Source organism: Helicoverpa armigera, chromosome 5 (assembly GCF_030705265.1).
Source record: "Helicoverpa armigera isolate CAAS_96S chromosome 5, ASM3070526v1, whole genome shotgun sequence".
Classification (NCBI taxonomy): Eukaryota; Metazoa; Arthropoda; class Insecta; order Lepidoptera; family Noctuidae; genus Helicoverpa; species Helicoverpa armigera.
Window position 1 is genome coordinate 6587005 of NC_087124.1, and position 13304 is coordinate 6600308.

The 13304-nt window shown below is 36.8% G+C and overlaps 1 protein-coding gene across 3 annotated transcripts in view; it reads right to left on the bottom strand.

The window, feature by feature from the left end:
* Positions 1 to 1948: 1948 nt before the first annotated feature.
* The window catches only part of LOC110370568 (diuretic hormone 45), a 56725-nt gene continuing 45369 nt past the window's right edge, over positions 1949 to 13304 (bottom strand). The window contains exons 3-6 of one of the 3 annotated variants that reach the window (XM_021326438.3): positions 10746 to 10868; positions 9438 to 9533; positions 4182 to 4368; positions 1949 to 3097 (exon numbers count right to left, since the gene is read on the bottom strand). In XM_021326438.3, coding sequence (XP_021182113.1) covers positions 3057 to 3097; positions 4182 to 4368; positions 9438 to 9533; positions 10746 to 10868 — 447 coding nt within the window. In that variant the 3' untranslated portion in view covers positions 1949 to 3056. Of the gene's footprint in view, positions 3098 to 4181; positions 4369 to 6029; positions 6218 to 6892; positions 7050 to 7670; positions 7860 to 8087; positions 8236 to 9437; positions 9534 to 10745; positions 10869 to 13304 lie in introns of those variants that run through there. The other 2 variants (XM_021326447.3, XM_021326455.3) reach the window with 2 other exon arrangements.

The window sequence follows — 13304 nt, forward strand, 5'->3', positions numbered from 1 at the left end:
GCCTACTGGCTGTGGGAGTGGGAGTCAGGGCTATGGCTTCATGCCGTCACCCAGCGTTGGGACCATGCTGGGTGACACTACATTCCGGCTCGCTACATGCCTACGCCTCGGCGCTCCCACTGCGGCTCCGCATCGCTGCCAGTGTGGTGAATCTGTGGACCGCCTTGGGCACCATGGTCTTTCCTGTAGCAAAAGTGCTGGTCGCATGGCACGACACGCCAGCATAAATGACATTATCCGTCGTGCTCTTGTCACCGCCGGAGTGCCAGCCATTTTAGAACCCAGAGGCTTGGCACGCGACGATGGCAAGAGACCAGACGGGATGTCTATAATGCCTTGGAAGATGGGAAGGTCTTTGGTGTGGGACGCAACCTGCGTCGACACCCTTGCACCTTCCCACCTTCCCAGTACGGCGAGCTGTGTCGGTGCAGCTGCTGCGGCCGCGGAAAACCTCAAGCGGCACAAATATGTAAACCTCACCGGCAATTGCATTTTTGAGCCGTTTGGGGTTGAAACCCTGGGACCATGGGGCCCAAGTGCCCACAGACTATTTCGAGAAATTAGTAAGCGATTAGTGGAGTCCACTCGTGACCAAAGGGCTGGCCTATACTTCGGTCAAAGGATATGCATTGCCATCCAGCGTGGCAATGCAGCCAGCCTTTTGGGCACGATCCCAGCTGACAGCGATGCGGATGAATATTTTGATACCTAGTTTTAATATTTCCCTATTATAGATTAATATTAATTTTCAATACTACATTAAATTAGGTACAAGTATTTAATATGATTAACTTACTCTCAATTATATTGAAAACTTATAAAAATTAACTGATGAAAAGTGGCCTCCATAATTTTATGGTCTAACATTACACGCATGATTTGAATCGGAAATGTATGCAAGCCAAGAAAGCATAATATAAGCTCGTCATTTGTTCTCCATGACAAAACCTATTAGCATTCCTGACTATGCCGGTACTTAAATTACCTAGGTGTTTCGTTTAAATAATACACGCTGTTCGCAGTACTGACGTAGAAGAGCGCTGCTCCGGTCGTCACGGTACCGAAAATGTGTTGAAGAGTAATGAAATCACGTGGCTCTCGAGGCGTCGGTCTAAATTAAATCACGTTAATTATCGCACGTAGACGGAGCCCGGGGCTCTCTTACCACGCCGAGCCAAGTATCTATCGCGTTACCCTCATGATATTACCTATGGAGCTAATATTTAATGCGGCATGCATTTCTGACGAAACGATACCCCAGTGGAGCGGTATTGTATATTAGGTACCTATATGATTGTGTATTTTGGTATAAGCAATATGATGGAAAATGCTTCATAATTATTATCACCGACCGTCATGAGATTTGTTTCTAGGTCAAGAGTATATTTTTAAATTAATGCGTTATTTTATAGATAATAGATATGACGAAACTTTTAGTTACGTACCTTCCCTTTTATATGCTCTCAATGAAAGTATTTCTATTTAATTTATTTGGCGTTAACTCTGACTGGCAAAAGTACTGTTCTGACTGCTGTAACACCATCTCTTGACAACCATTTTTAGGCCAAAAACAAAAAACTAATTAATGTCGGTCAAAGGGTCGCGGCCGGTGTCAGCGGCGGGGAGTTGATTGAGCTTTTTAGGCATTTTCCTAGTATAACTTAATTGGTTGCAACTCAAACAAAATTATGTGATAATTGCTTGTGTACACACGAAATTCCCCATGCAGGTACCTACACATTCTGTTCCTTTGTACCTGTATTTAATTATGGATTCCTTTCTTCATCACCCAGATACTATATCAAAGTGGCTCTTTGATACACTCTACATTATTCCCAAAATAGTAATCCTCAAGGAATTTCAATCGAAAATACTTCGTTAGTCGCATGTGACAAGGAGACTAAACTCGTTTTAATGAAACACAAATTAATAAGTTAACGTTTTTATTAAACGTAATTTATAATGTATGAACTATTACATTTTCTTCCTACCATTTATATGTTATAAGAGATCAATTTGTAACGTAAAAATACATATTAGTACATTAAACTACTCTGTACATATAAATTACGTAGAGACTAACAGCAAACGTCTAACACGCTTACATCTGACAAGAATAATGTAAACACAAGTAATGGCTTTTTATCGAAAACAAAAGTACTTCCTATAACGCTATCGATATTCTAATAATGGCGATATTTGGCACAAATAAATACAACTATGATCAGGAAATCTATGAAGGAGACATTACAGAGGTTGCGGTAACTTCAAGTTACGTAATATTCTAATTAACAACAATTAACAAGCGTAGAAAAATACTATTATGGAAATACAATAGATAGGACAGCTGTGTTCACAACAAACAAGGCATTACGACAACATACACGGTGTATGTTGAGCTGGATAACATACACCGGCTTACACATCGCCATTTAATATACGAAGAAATCGCCTGAAGGGATCATCCGTTTGCTAAATTAGTGTCACATCGGACAAATATCGTATTGATTCGTAGACCTTCTACTTCATAAAGCTTTCTACCTATGGTAATGGCCATCTTTGTTTTTCATACCTTATTATTGCGTATCCCCCTCAAATAGTTGTGGTGATCAATGCACATATCGTCTATTTGTAACACTAATTCAGCAAGCGAATTTCAAAGTAAGAAGTTCAGTAAGTATGTATTCATAATCTATATTAAGCTTTTAGCTGCCATCAACTAAATCCTAAATTGTATTTAACGTTCCAAGGACAAGCTAATTAATGAAGATGACAAAAGACGACGTAGACATTTCATATTGTACCTATCGGATGGAGACTACGTACATTATTATTACTTCGATATGTTATTATAGATTTCATTATATTTATACCACTGTTGTTATTAATTACTACAACGTTGGCTATTTTTTACTTATAGAAAAATTATGGTTTTTATTTAATGGCGTAGATTTCTAAAGAGGTTTTTCTAGTGGTGTGTTGACGTAATATCTTATTTCCAGCCAGGCAGTGGCGACAGCTCGCGGGAAACAGAAAGGAGTCAGTCGCTGGTAGCTCTAGTTGTCGTAGCGGGTAGAGGCGGAGTTGGCCCAGAATCCTAGACAAAAAAAAACATTAGAATTTCTTAAAAATCCTGTAGAAGAAAATACAATCGCAAAATTGTTATTTAACTCTATTGTAGAACATCTTAAACCAATGTTGAATTGCCACCTTAAAAATGAATAAATTGATTCACAAAGTTTCTTTGTGATAGACTCAATTTGGCGATACGACGTAGCAATTTTCTCGAGATAAAAATCTAGGACCTTTTATATTTTTGAAAATGGGTTGTATATGATGTATACTTTTAATTGATTTTGAATGTAATAGTCAATTACTTGTCCACACCATTATCCAAACTTCTCAGCATAATGGCATTGGTTTTCAAAACGAACTAAAGGTACTAGCAGATACTATCTGGATGAGAAGATTCTTATATTTGAACAGAAAAAAGATAACAGACACCTACACAAAAATTTGCTACTTACGATTCAGGACAAGTGCGAAAAGTCTACAAGGTAAACAGATGTACCTACGTGTAAGGGTTAAAATAACTATATTCACAGTTTCATACGCAGAATAAATATTTCAAATAGGATAAGCTGAGCTACATTTTTTCTCGCAGTTATATCATCAGTGGAAGAAATAAATTCGTGAGCTTATCAAGTATCTATTTACTTCGTTTTGTGGCAAAAACCTAAATTCTATAATTTCGCCCACGAAAATACTCTAGTTATTACAATGTTTATTCGTGCTGTTGCTAGTGATTTAGGTAGCTATCAATTTGTTTACAGCAGCGAGCGGTTCCACAAGTCAGCGGTTTGAAAACTGACAAGTCCCTCAGGCTAGTTTTAGATTTTAACTGAGAATTTTTAGATTAAAGCCGTGATGCACTGGTTGCGCGTGCATCTTTTACTCATCTTTACTAATATTAAATTATTTAATATTATAAAACTGAAGAGTTTGTTCGAGCGCTTTCAAACAGAACGCGCTCTCAGGAATTACTGGTCCGATTTGAAAAATAATTTCAGTGTCAGATAGCCCATTAATTGAGAGGCTACTTTTTATTCGGGTTCGTCCCGAGGTTCCCTCGGGATGCGGGTGAAACCGCTGGCAGAAGGTGGTATTAAGATAAAGTGTACCTCGTTTGCCGACGTTTTGCAGGAACAGCCGGTTGGCGACGGCCTGCCGCTGGTTGGCTTCGCGCATCTGCTTGCGGGCCACCTCGAGCAGCAGCCGCTGCCGCAGCACCTCCATGGGGTTGTTGATGGACAGCGACGGCATCTTGCGCTTCGGCCGCGCGCGACCCTCGTGCAGGTCCGACAGCCTCTGCGTAACCCCAACTCACCTTGTACTTTGTACTACATTACATACGCAACTAACTACGGATACATTCTAGATATTCATGGTATGAAAACATTTGAAATCCCATCATCATTGATGTCTATTATAATCATACTACATAAAACTATGTTCAGAAATATAATATTGACTATAAGATGATGAAACAGATAACTGACACCGATTTGATTAGCTGTAATCCTATGAAGGTGAGAAGGCGTATGTGGAATCAAAAAAGAAAGATACGAAAGTAAATTCGTCAGCTCAATTTCAGTACCAACGGTGATTTAATTACAGATTTATTAGGTTGTCAGACCGTTCATCTGTCACTAAGCTATTGTTTTATCGATTAGCATAAATACGGAGTCATAAAATGAAATTGATATGGCTAATTAACCAAAAAATGTGGAGGCAGTTTTGCATGTGGCTAAATCACTAAATGCATTTAGGTGTTCTACTTTCAGCTCTACAGAGGGATTATGGACGGAAAAATATCTGGAATTAAAGACAGACGTGGCATTTCTGCTGTCCTATTATGTATATTGAATTACTCTTCCCATCTCACAAATCGATGGGACGTGAGAGATTCATTTCCCAATGAAGGGGTGAAATGTTTACCTCTGTTCCGCAAGGTGTTGGGTTCCGTACCACTACATCTATATCTTCGTCAATAATGTCTCACCTTGCATCAGAGCCGGTAATTTGTTCTGACATATGTTATGTTACTGACATCGGGAAACAAATCTAATAACACTTTCTTTTCCGAAACTACTATCATTACTATTCATAATCCAATTACGATTTCTATCCTCATAAAAAAAATATGAAATACCTACATAGTTCATTTCTAGTAGTTCTTGTGGTTCGAATCTAACTAATGTCATAAAATCGTTTAGTTTAAATACTTGAAAGGTATTCGGAGATATTCAGTAGGCCTAGTCGAGTAATTTAACCTCCTTCGATATTTACAAGGTATCTTCCTCATTGATATTCCTCCCTGAAGATTATAATAATTACTTACGATTTTACCACTAATTTCGATCCTATTTCATTCGAATCCTATTTTACGGAGGGATGATATCGAAAATTTAAATACTCTATAAATGGATTTAGCGGATTTACTCGTGTAATTAAGTATCTGGAATCGCTACGCAATGAGTGATATTTTATTACCTACTTACGCATAAAAATGTTCTGCTTATTTTTACTGTTCTTATTGAAGACATCTTTTTACTTTTTTACTTTCAAAGAATGTGGTTTGATGTTTAATATGAAAAGCGAACTTAATCTAAGGGGCGTATGAATGAAAAAACTAGTAATCTAAAAGACGTTTATTGCATCTTTTAATGCCATAAATTGTATTCATTTATTAATTACATTAAGGTACTCGAAAATAGGTTATACATAAATCAGCGAAATATTTATAAAAAAAAACAATTAAAATAAAAAAAATTAAGAGATCACTGAAATCTACTGCCACAACTTGATTGTTAGTTACTTAAATATTTCTAGTTAAACAAATCAATTTGTACTTTGCCTACACAAAATAAACATTAAGAAATGTTATGCGATTTTTTATAATACTATACATTTGTAATATACTATTACTATTTACTATATACTATTTAAACATTGCTACTAGGTTTGGCTTTTCCTAAACTACTGTTTAACATTATATATGGAACATGCTATGTAGAATATTAAAATAGGCTATTTTAACAAATACTTTAGAACCGTGGAACTCGGGTGACGTCTACGCAGGCAGGCATTTCTTGGTTGGCGATAATAAGCTTTTAAAAGTATCTGACAGCTTGCATCGAAGGGGACCACTGGAAACCTGCAAGATGAAACATATTTTGTTAAACATTGCCTCAAATGAACAATATTATGATCAGGAATTTCATTATTTGCATGCTTTCTTAGTGTATGAAATATTTAAATAATAATAACATGCGTAAAACTAAGTTCAATTTGATATGAGTCCGTTACAAGTGTAAGTAAATTCAGACATAATGCTCAAGGGAGATTGCATGCAAAACGGAGAATCTAAGTAATTTATAGAGAAGGAACTGGACAGCAGTACTGACGCATAATGCTTAACGAATAGCCAATTCCATATACAATGCAAATGTTCGTGACAAGGCTCCATTAGAAGATATTAGCAACATGGGCGCTGGAAACTATACAGATATATGTACTTTTTGTACATATCTTCTATGACGATGTTCAACGTGATATAAGAGCAAACAACATGCAACTACTCTAAAAAACTAATTTTGTTGAGTCCTTTGTGTAAAGAAAGCATTTAAAGTCTTAGATTTTCACATGACTGCATCTAAGCTGGATTAACGTTAGCTCCGTATAACAGAACAGAACATGACTCAAGACTATTATGTATGAGCGCTATTTAACATGGCAATTAACAACATAAGGGGCTTTAAATCTCTAATTAGAATTTATGTTTGAGTGCCGTTCTAGAATACGGATGTTTGTCATTGTTGTAAGTTCTCACCTCGTTTGCCGATGTCGTTCAAGTAGTTCCTGTTGGCGGCCGCGCGGAGGGCATTCGTCTTCCTCTCCTTCTCCTCGGTCAGCTTCTGACGCAGCAAGGACATCGGCAGGTCGATGGACAGCGAAGGCATGCGCCGCTTCACCCGACCACTGCCGGTCTTCACGCACCACGGGTTCATATTAGCTACTATCTCACTCAAAGACTAGCCGAAGATATGTGTGTAAGAAATGGTCATTCTCTATCAGTGATGACGTTTATCTATACAGATGATTACTAAACTCTGATACTACATCCCTATGTAGTTAAAAATAACTTTTTTACACATCACTTGACCAGTATAATCTACGTAATACTATTTATTCTGGGCCATTGAACAGAGCATGCAATGAGTTCATATCATCATGAATACAGTGTGGTCCGAATGCGAATATCCCAATGACCTAGTTTAGCTGACGTATTATTTGTAATAACAATGACTTTATTGATAATTCTCCTGAATATTGCTAGCTGAATTTCACAATATTTGCTAAAAATAATTTTCCCATGAGCTGAGTAAAATACGTCTAGTGAAGGGTCTTTAGTAGATTGATTTCTAGATATCTTTTAAGGTTTTAACATTCCTTGAACGTGATCCATTAGACTAATGAATCAGTGACTAGCACTTATCTACCCTTAAATGTTCCATGTACTGTAATGTGTTCTCTACCCAAACCTTCCATAAATATTTTACTATCGGTAAGCAAGTAGGTAATCAGAGTCTATTAAAATTAAACAGCCATTTATAAAAGAATTATCTTTATTTTGCTCTCAACAGATTTCATACATAAACGTGCTTAATTGCAAATAACAAGGGTAAATTTTGTACAAATCTATACTGGTAACTTTAGAAGCGGTTACATGTCAATCACAGGGACGGCTGCAGCAGCTGGATTCTATGCATGTCTTCAGTTCTGATTTCTCCAGGCTCCTACAAAAGAGAAAACGTATATTAATATCATATTTACTTGGAAACTGTTTTATAATGATTCATGCTAAATGCATGCTGTGCATTTGCACAATTTATTACACAGAAATATAAAATTTTCATAAGTACTTTCTATCTACATACATAGATCTACATCTTTGATTCTATTGCTAAAAGTCGTGCATATCTCATTTTTTTTTTTGGTGTAATTAAATAAGTTAATACTCTAACCTCGCTTTCCAACTTTGTCTAAGAAGTTCCTGTTGTCCTGTCGGACTCTTTCGATGTAGTTGTTGTAGGCTCCTCGCTGCAACAGCTCGACCGCGGGGTTCACGGAGAACGAGCGGCGTGTGCGCATCTCCGCACCGCTACTTGCCACCTTCGTTATACACTCATGTTTATATTCACTGTACATCTCCTCGGCCTCGCAGCTTTCAAAAGCTTATGATAAAAGCAAGCAAAAGACAACAAACTCCGAAAAACAAATGAAATTCTATCATGTACCTAGTAATAGTGGAGTTTTCTGTATTTAGGATCGTGTTTCCACTTTCAGTATTATTACTTTTTGTGAAACATTTAATTCGGCAAGTTTTCATGAACTTATTACAGTATATCAGTTTATGGTTACCAAAAGCTTGCTTAAAAAGTTTGTTTCTCAAAGTAATTACAGCGAGAGTTAAACCGAGGCTGCGGCCAATTGTCATTAACGTTGAGACGCGTTCAAAATAAGTTTACAACTTACTAGACGACAAGCAACAAAAGCTTAAATGGTGTCACAAAGCAAATAAAGTGGGCCCTAGCGTATATAATAAAAGTTAACGTTCAGGTATTCGTAATTAAATAGTACGCATCGTTTAACGTAACGACTAGTATACACTATACAGTTTGCGCCAAGCGGGACCACTGTCCGAGTACAACGATCATAATATTATCTGTGGTGAAACGTAACTCCCACGGTTTAACCGCAAATAGTTAGTAACTTGTTAGACAAACCAACAATATTTGGCATATCAATAACTTAATAAATGATGCCCTCGAAAGTTTTTGAGAACATTTTCATATGAACTTTGGAGCAATCCAAAGGTGATAATTTACATTAGTGTAGTTACTACTTTGAATTCCAGTGAAATTTACGTTGATTTCGCAAATTAAAATATTTAAATGTGTTTCCGTGAAATTCGGTTTATCGGACACCTTTAACGATTATCGATCGCCAGTGGACACGGCAGATCCCAAATTGAGGACGTAATTTATTTTACTAATTATAGACCTTTTCGTCTTGACAAAGGAAACTTTAAAAGAGATTTTCATCGAGTTATGGTAATATGAACGCTTGTTTACACAAACAAGTTTTAGGAAAATTTTCTTTTTAAGTCAAGGAATTTTCATTTAAATGAGTGGCGACCCTATTTTTCTTAATTTTATCAGAGAATTTTATGAATTGCTTTCACATTAGTCGTGTTGGCTTCTGGATGAAAAATATATTTTGTGCATGGAATATTAAGCACGTATTTTTAGTGAGGTGATGCAAACCTCGATGAACCAATTTCCGTAAGCATAGTATAAGAAGGAAGGAGTTACCTGTGAGTCCCGGGGCACGTCAGCGAGCAGGTACAGCCAGGGCGCGCCGGCGGAGTAGCGCGCAGCCATCGGCGACATCGCGTAGCCGAGGCTCTCCTGCACAAACATCAATATGATTGGATAGGGAAATAGTGACATGGTAAAGAGCTATTGACAGATTTCAATTTTTTGCTCAATTAATTTGTAAGTTTCGTAAAAACGTCTAAATTTCTTCTATATCTACATTTTCTATTATAAACAATCCTGTAAAATGTATTGTTTACTTCTTTAAAAATCAAAAGTGCTGTGGTTAAACAAGCATGTAGCTGAGAGCATGTTGACACAATCGAATGTGGAACAAATCCGCAATATAGATATTTTCTTTCTGTACAACGTTCGTTCCCGGCGGATTCGCCAATTTTCCACCATGCGAGCACGGCATACAGAAATTTTGTAAAAAAAGTTTCTCGGCTTTTTCTGTTTGCCCTCGGCTCTTGAAAATACCCACTGAAGTCAGAAATATTTCACAAATACAATGCTATTTCGGAATTGTAAATTTCTACTCGATACTTATTTGTAAACATAGATTCATATGAACGTAAAGAGTCTGGTGTCGGACAAAGTAGTAGAGTTGTTACAAATGTGCGGTATAACTCAAACTAACTCGGCTACTAATTGGTTTCGCATGTAAACAGTCGCGTCACAACTCCCTGAAACTAACGCCCAACCCAAATTTTGTGCGTCTAAACATTTTACGTACTCAGTCTTATGAAACTATGTATAAGGTTGGTTACACAAGACTGCTAGCGTACCATGTGACTATCTTAATGTCTTCCTAACTCCCAAGAAAGCTCTATGTTTAAGTTTTTATGACGAAAAAAAAATTAAAACAGTTTGTAAAAGGTCAATAGCAACCAATGACACGTTGACTAAATCTGTAAATATTCGTCATATACCTCTATATTAACATTGACTTCATCACATTTTATCAGATGAATCAGATTTATGTCCTTTAAAACCTGTGCATACCTACCACAACAAAGGGTAATTTGCACTTGTTTAAATACACATTAATCTTCCAGGAAAAAAAGATTATGTCAGTATTTTCCGTTGCGAGTAGCGGACTGTTTTCGTACTTTTAATGACAGGCGCGTAGAGTAAGAATTAAAAAGGCCTAATGCACACTCCAATTGCATTGTCATTGCATTGTCCTCTTCTTGCTTGACATGGGTACTTTTTTTTTTACTACGTCAAAAATCATCAAATGGCCTCCCGCTGTGGGTTAGCAGCGGTGAGGGAGTGTCAGACTCTTACTGACTAAAAACTTACGTCATCAGGCGCGGAGGAGTCCATCTGTACCATGTCGAGGGGTGACAGGGAGTCGGGAGCTGGTGCAGCCGCCACGCCGGCGCCTCCCGCCACCACCACAGCGCACCAGAGAGCCCACCACATCTGCGACAAATATCTTGTTTAGCACGGTGTCATAGAAGGCCTGATAATAATACCCACTGTATTGACTCTCTTTCTTATAGTACCTAAATACTAGTATCACAGTGGAACGTATGCCAGTCAGGTGGAATTAAGGCAAAATTCGACACTAGGTCTATGGGATTTGAAACTTCAGTAAAAATTAAGAATTTTGCGTTCATCCCGAAGCCGGTTTTGGTGTATCGGGTGCGTCAAAAATCCTCAGCTAGCGAAAAATCAAATAGTAAACGATATTTTTGATCGATTACACTAGCTTACTAGGAATTGAAAAGCCATAGAAAAACATACGAGAGCATTGAAATTGAATATAACGGATAAAACAATGGTAGGTATGGCATACTACCATACGGCATCAATACTAAAACAACATGTTTACTACCTATAGATCCTAATCTGGGTCAAACCTATATCTTGTGTACCACCTACCTTATTTATGTTTCAATTTGTGCTAAGCCTGTTCCTATATCTCTATTGTTTCTCTCCTCTCGAAATACAAAAAACAAATCGATGGTACAGAAACTATTTAGAGAGGATTTGCAAGCTGTACCTACTTCACGTTTGGATAGTAACATCGCGAGAAACAAAAAATACTTATGATAGCAATTCAGCAATCGTTGCTACAACTAGACTCAATATCAAAGAAAGAAAACTTCTAAGTAAGTACCTCCTATATTTCTTACATGTTTGAATATTAAAATTTAAGCCCTGTGAACTAGCATGAGCGATCGGTTCCTTTGACTTTGAGTCGGCCACACTGCGCACACCAGAGCCTCGTGTGCATTTTGGAAGGTGAACTCATAAATATTCACAAGTTCACATTTATTCCTATCACGCCCCTCATCTGCTTAACCACTGCGTTTTAAAACCGGAGCCCCTCTAATCCGACCTCAGCGGCGGCTACACTAACCTCTGATCCAAATTCGTAATTACGTTACGAGGCTTTATTGTTAATTCTTCAATCAGATTTCCTTTAAAAGCGTCTCGTCTTACCCGAACACAAGGCTATTCATTCAGATACCCAGTATTGTATACTATTTGAACAAAAACCTTACAAGTTGACGTTACTACACTGAAAAAAGTTTTGAGTAACAAATAACAAACAATTGAGTAACCTGTTACATAAAAATAGTGACTACATAACTATAGTTCTTATTAGACAAATTCAGTTTTGTTATTAGAGATCTGTTATTAGTAGCTCGACAAAAATGATAACTTCTTAACAAATTTATTATTCACATTGTACCAAAGTGTTCTAGAATAAATAACTTAATATGTGTATCATAAAACAAAAGTGTTATGTAAAAATAGCCACGTTTTATTGTTAGCGCGTACAAATCCGTTTGGTTAAAACTTGGTCATGGGTTTGGTATAGTTCTGTTATTAGTTACATCATTATAATATTATTGTAACCAAACTATTTTGTCATCTGTAAATGAACTTGTTGAATTATTTATGGCTGCCCCTCGTATTACTTCCAACAGTACGGAATTGTTATTTGTAACTGAACTTTTCGGTTAAAAGTAACATCACTATAATATTATTGTAACCAAACTATTTAGTTATTTGTAACTGAACTTTTCGGTTAAAAGTAACAGCACTATAATATTATTGTAACCAAACTATTTTGTTATTTGTAACTGAACTTTTCGGTTAAAAGTAACATAACTTTTTAGTTAGAGTGACTGCTCCGATCAGCCCGCTAGTAAATTCAAAGACGTATAGTGTTCTAAAAGGTCTAGCAATGACTTTGACCTTGAAAAAATCTTTTTTGCTAGACCTTTTAGAACTTGGAGGATTAAACTGATGCTTTTGATGATTATTTAATTAGTTCTGTAACTACATACGTCTTACAATCGCGAACAATATTTTAATCAACATACAACCTAGCACTGGCCTGCAAATTGCAAAAAAACGTAAGAAAATTTGAATTTCGCGGCTACCCTGTAGCATCAGCCTGAAGTGTTTTTTTTTTCTTGTAGATTTTCATTTACCTACCTATAAGAAGTTTTAGCAAGATATATCCTTCCCCAAATCTTACCTACTATGGTATTCATTTCGGTTACAAACTTGAGATAGAATAAGAAAAACAACTTTGTTTTTTACAATTATATTTATTTATTAAGTGTCAAATCAATTAATATTAGTAGGAACTTATAATTAATTCAGACAAAGAGCTAGCACACTATACCTACTAGCCAAACCTAGCTACATACACTTTTAGATGGTGGGGTGTCGTGTCCAGAGATAAGTAAATAAATCGAATACTAATTAATACACTTTTATTTTCTGACTCAATTAGGTTACATACGATTTGGTACGGTCACAATATTTAGTAGCGTGCGTTGGTAGTGCGATATACGGGACAACTGGGGAGGCGAACACAATGCAAGTACAGTATGA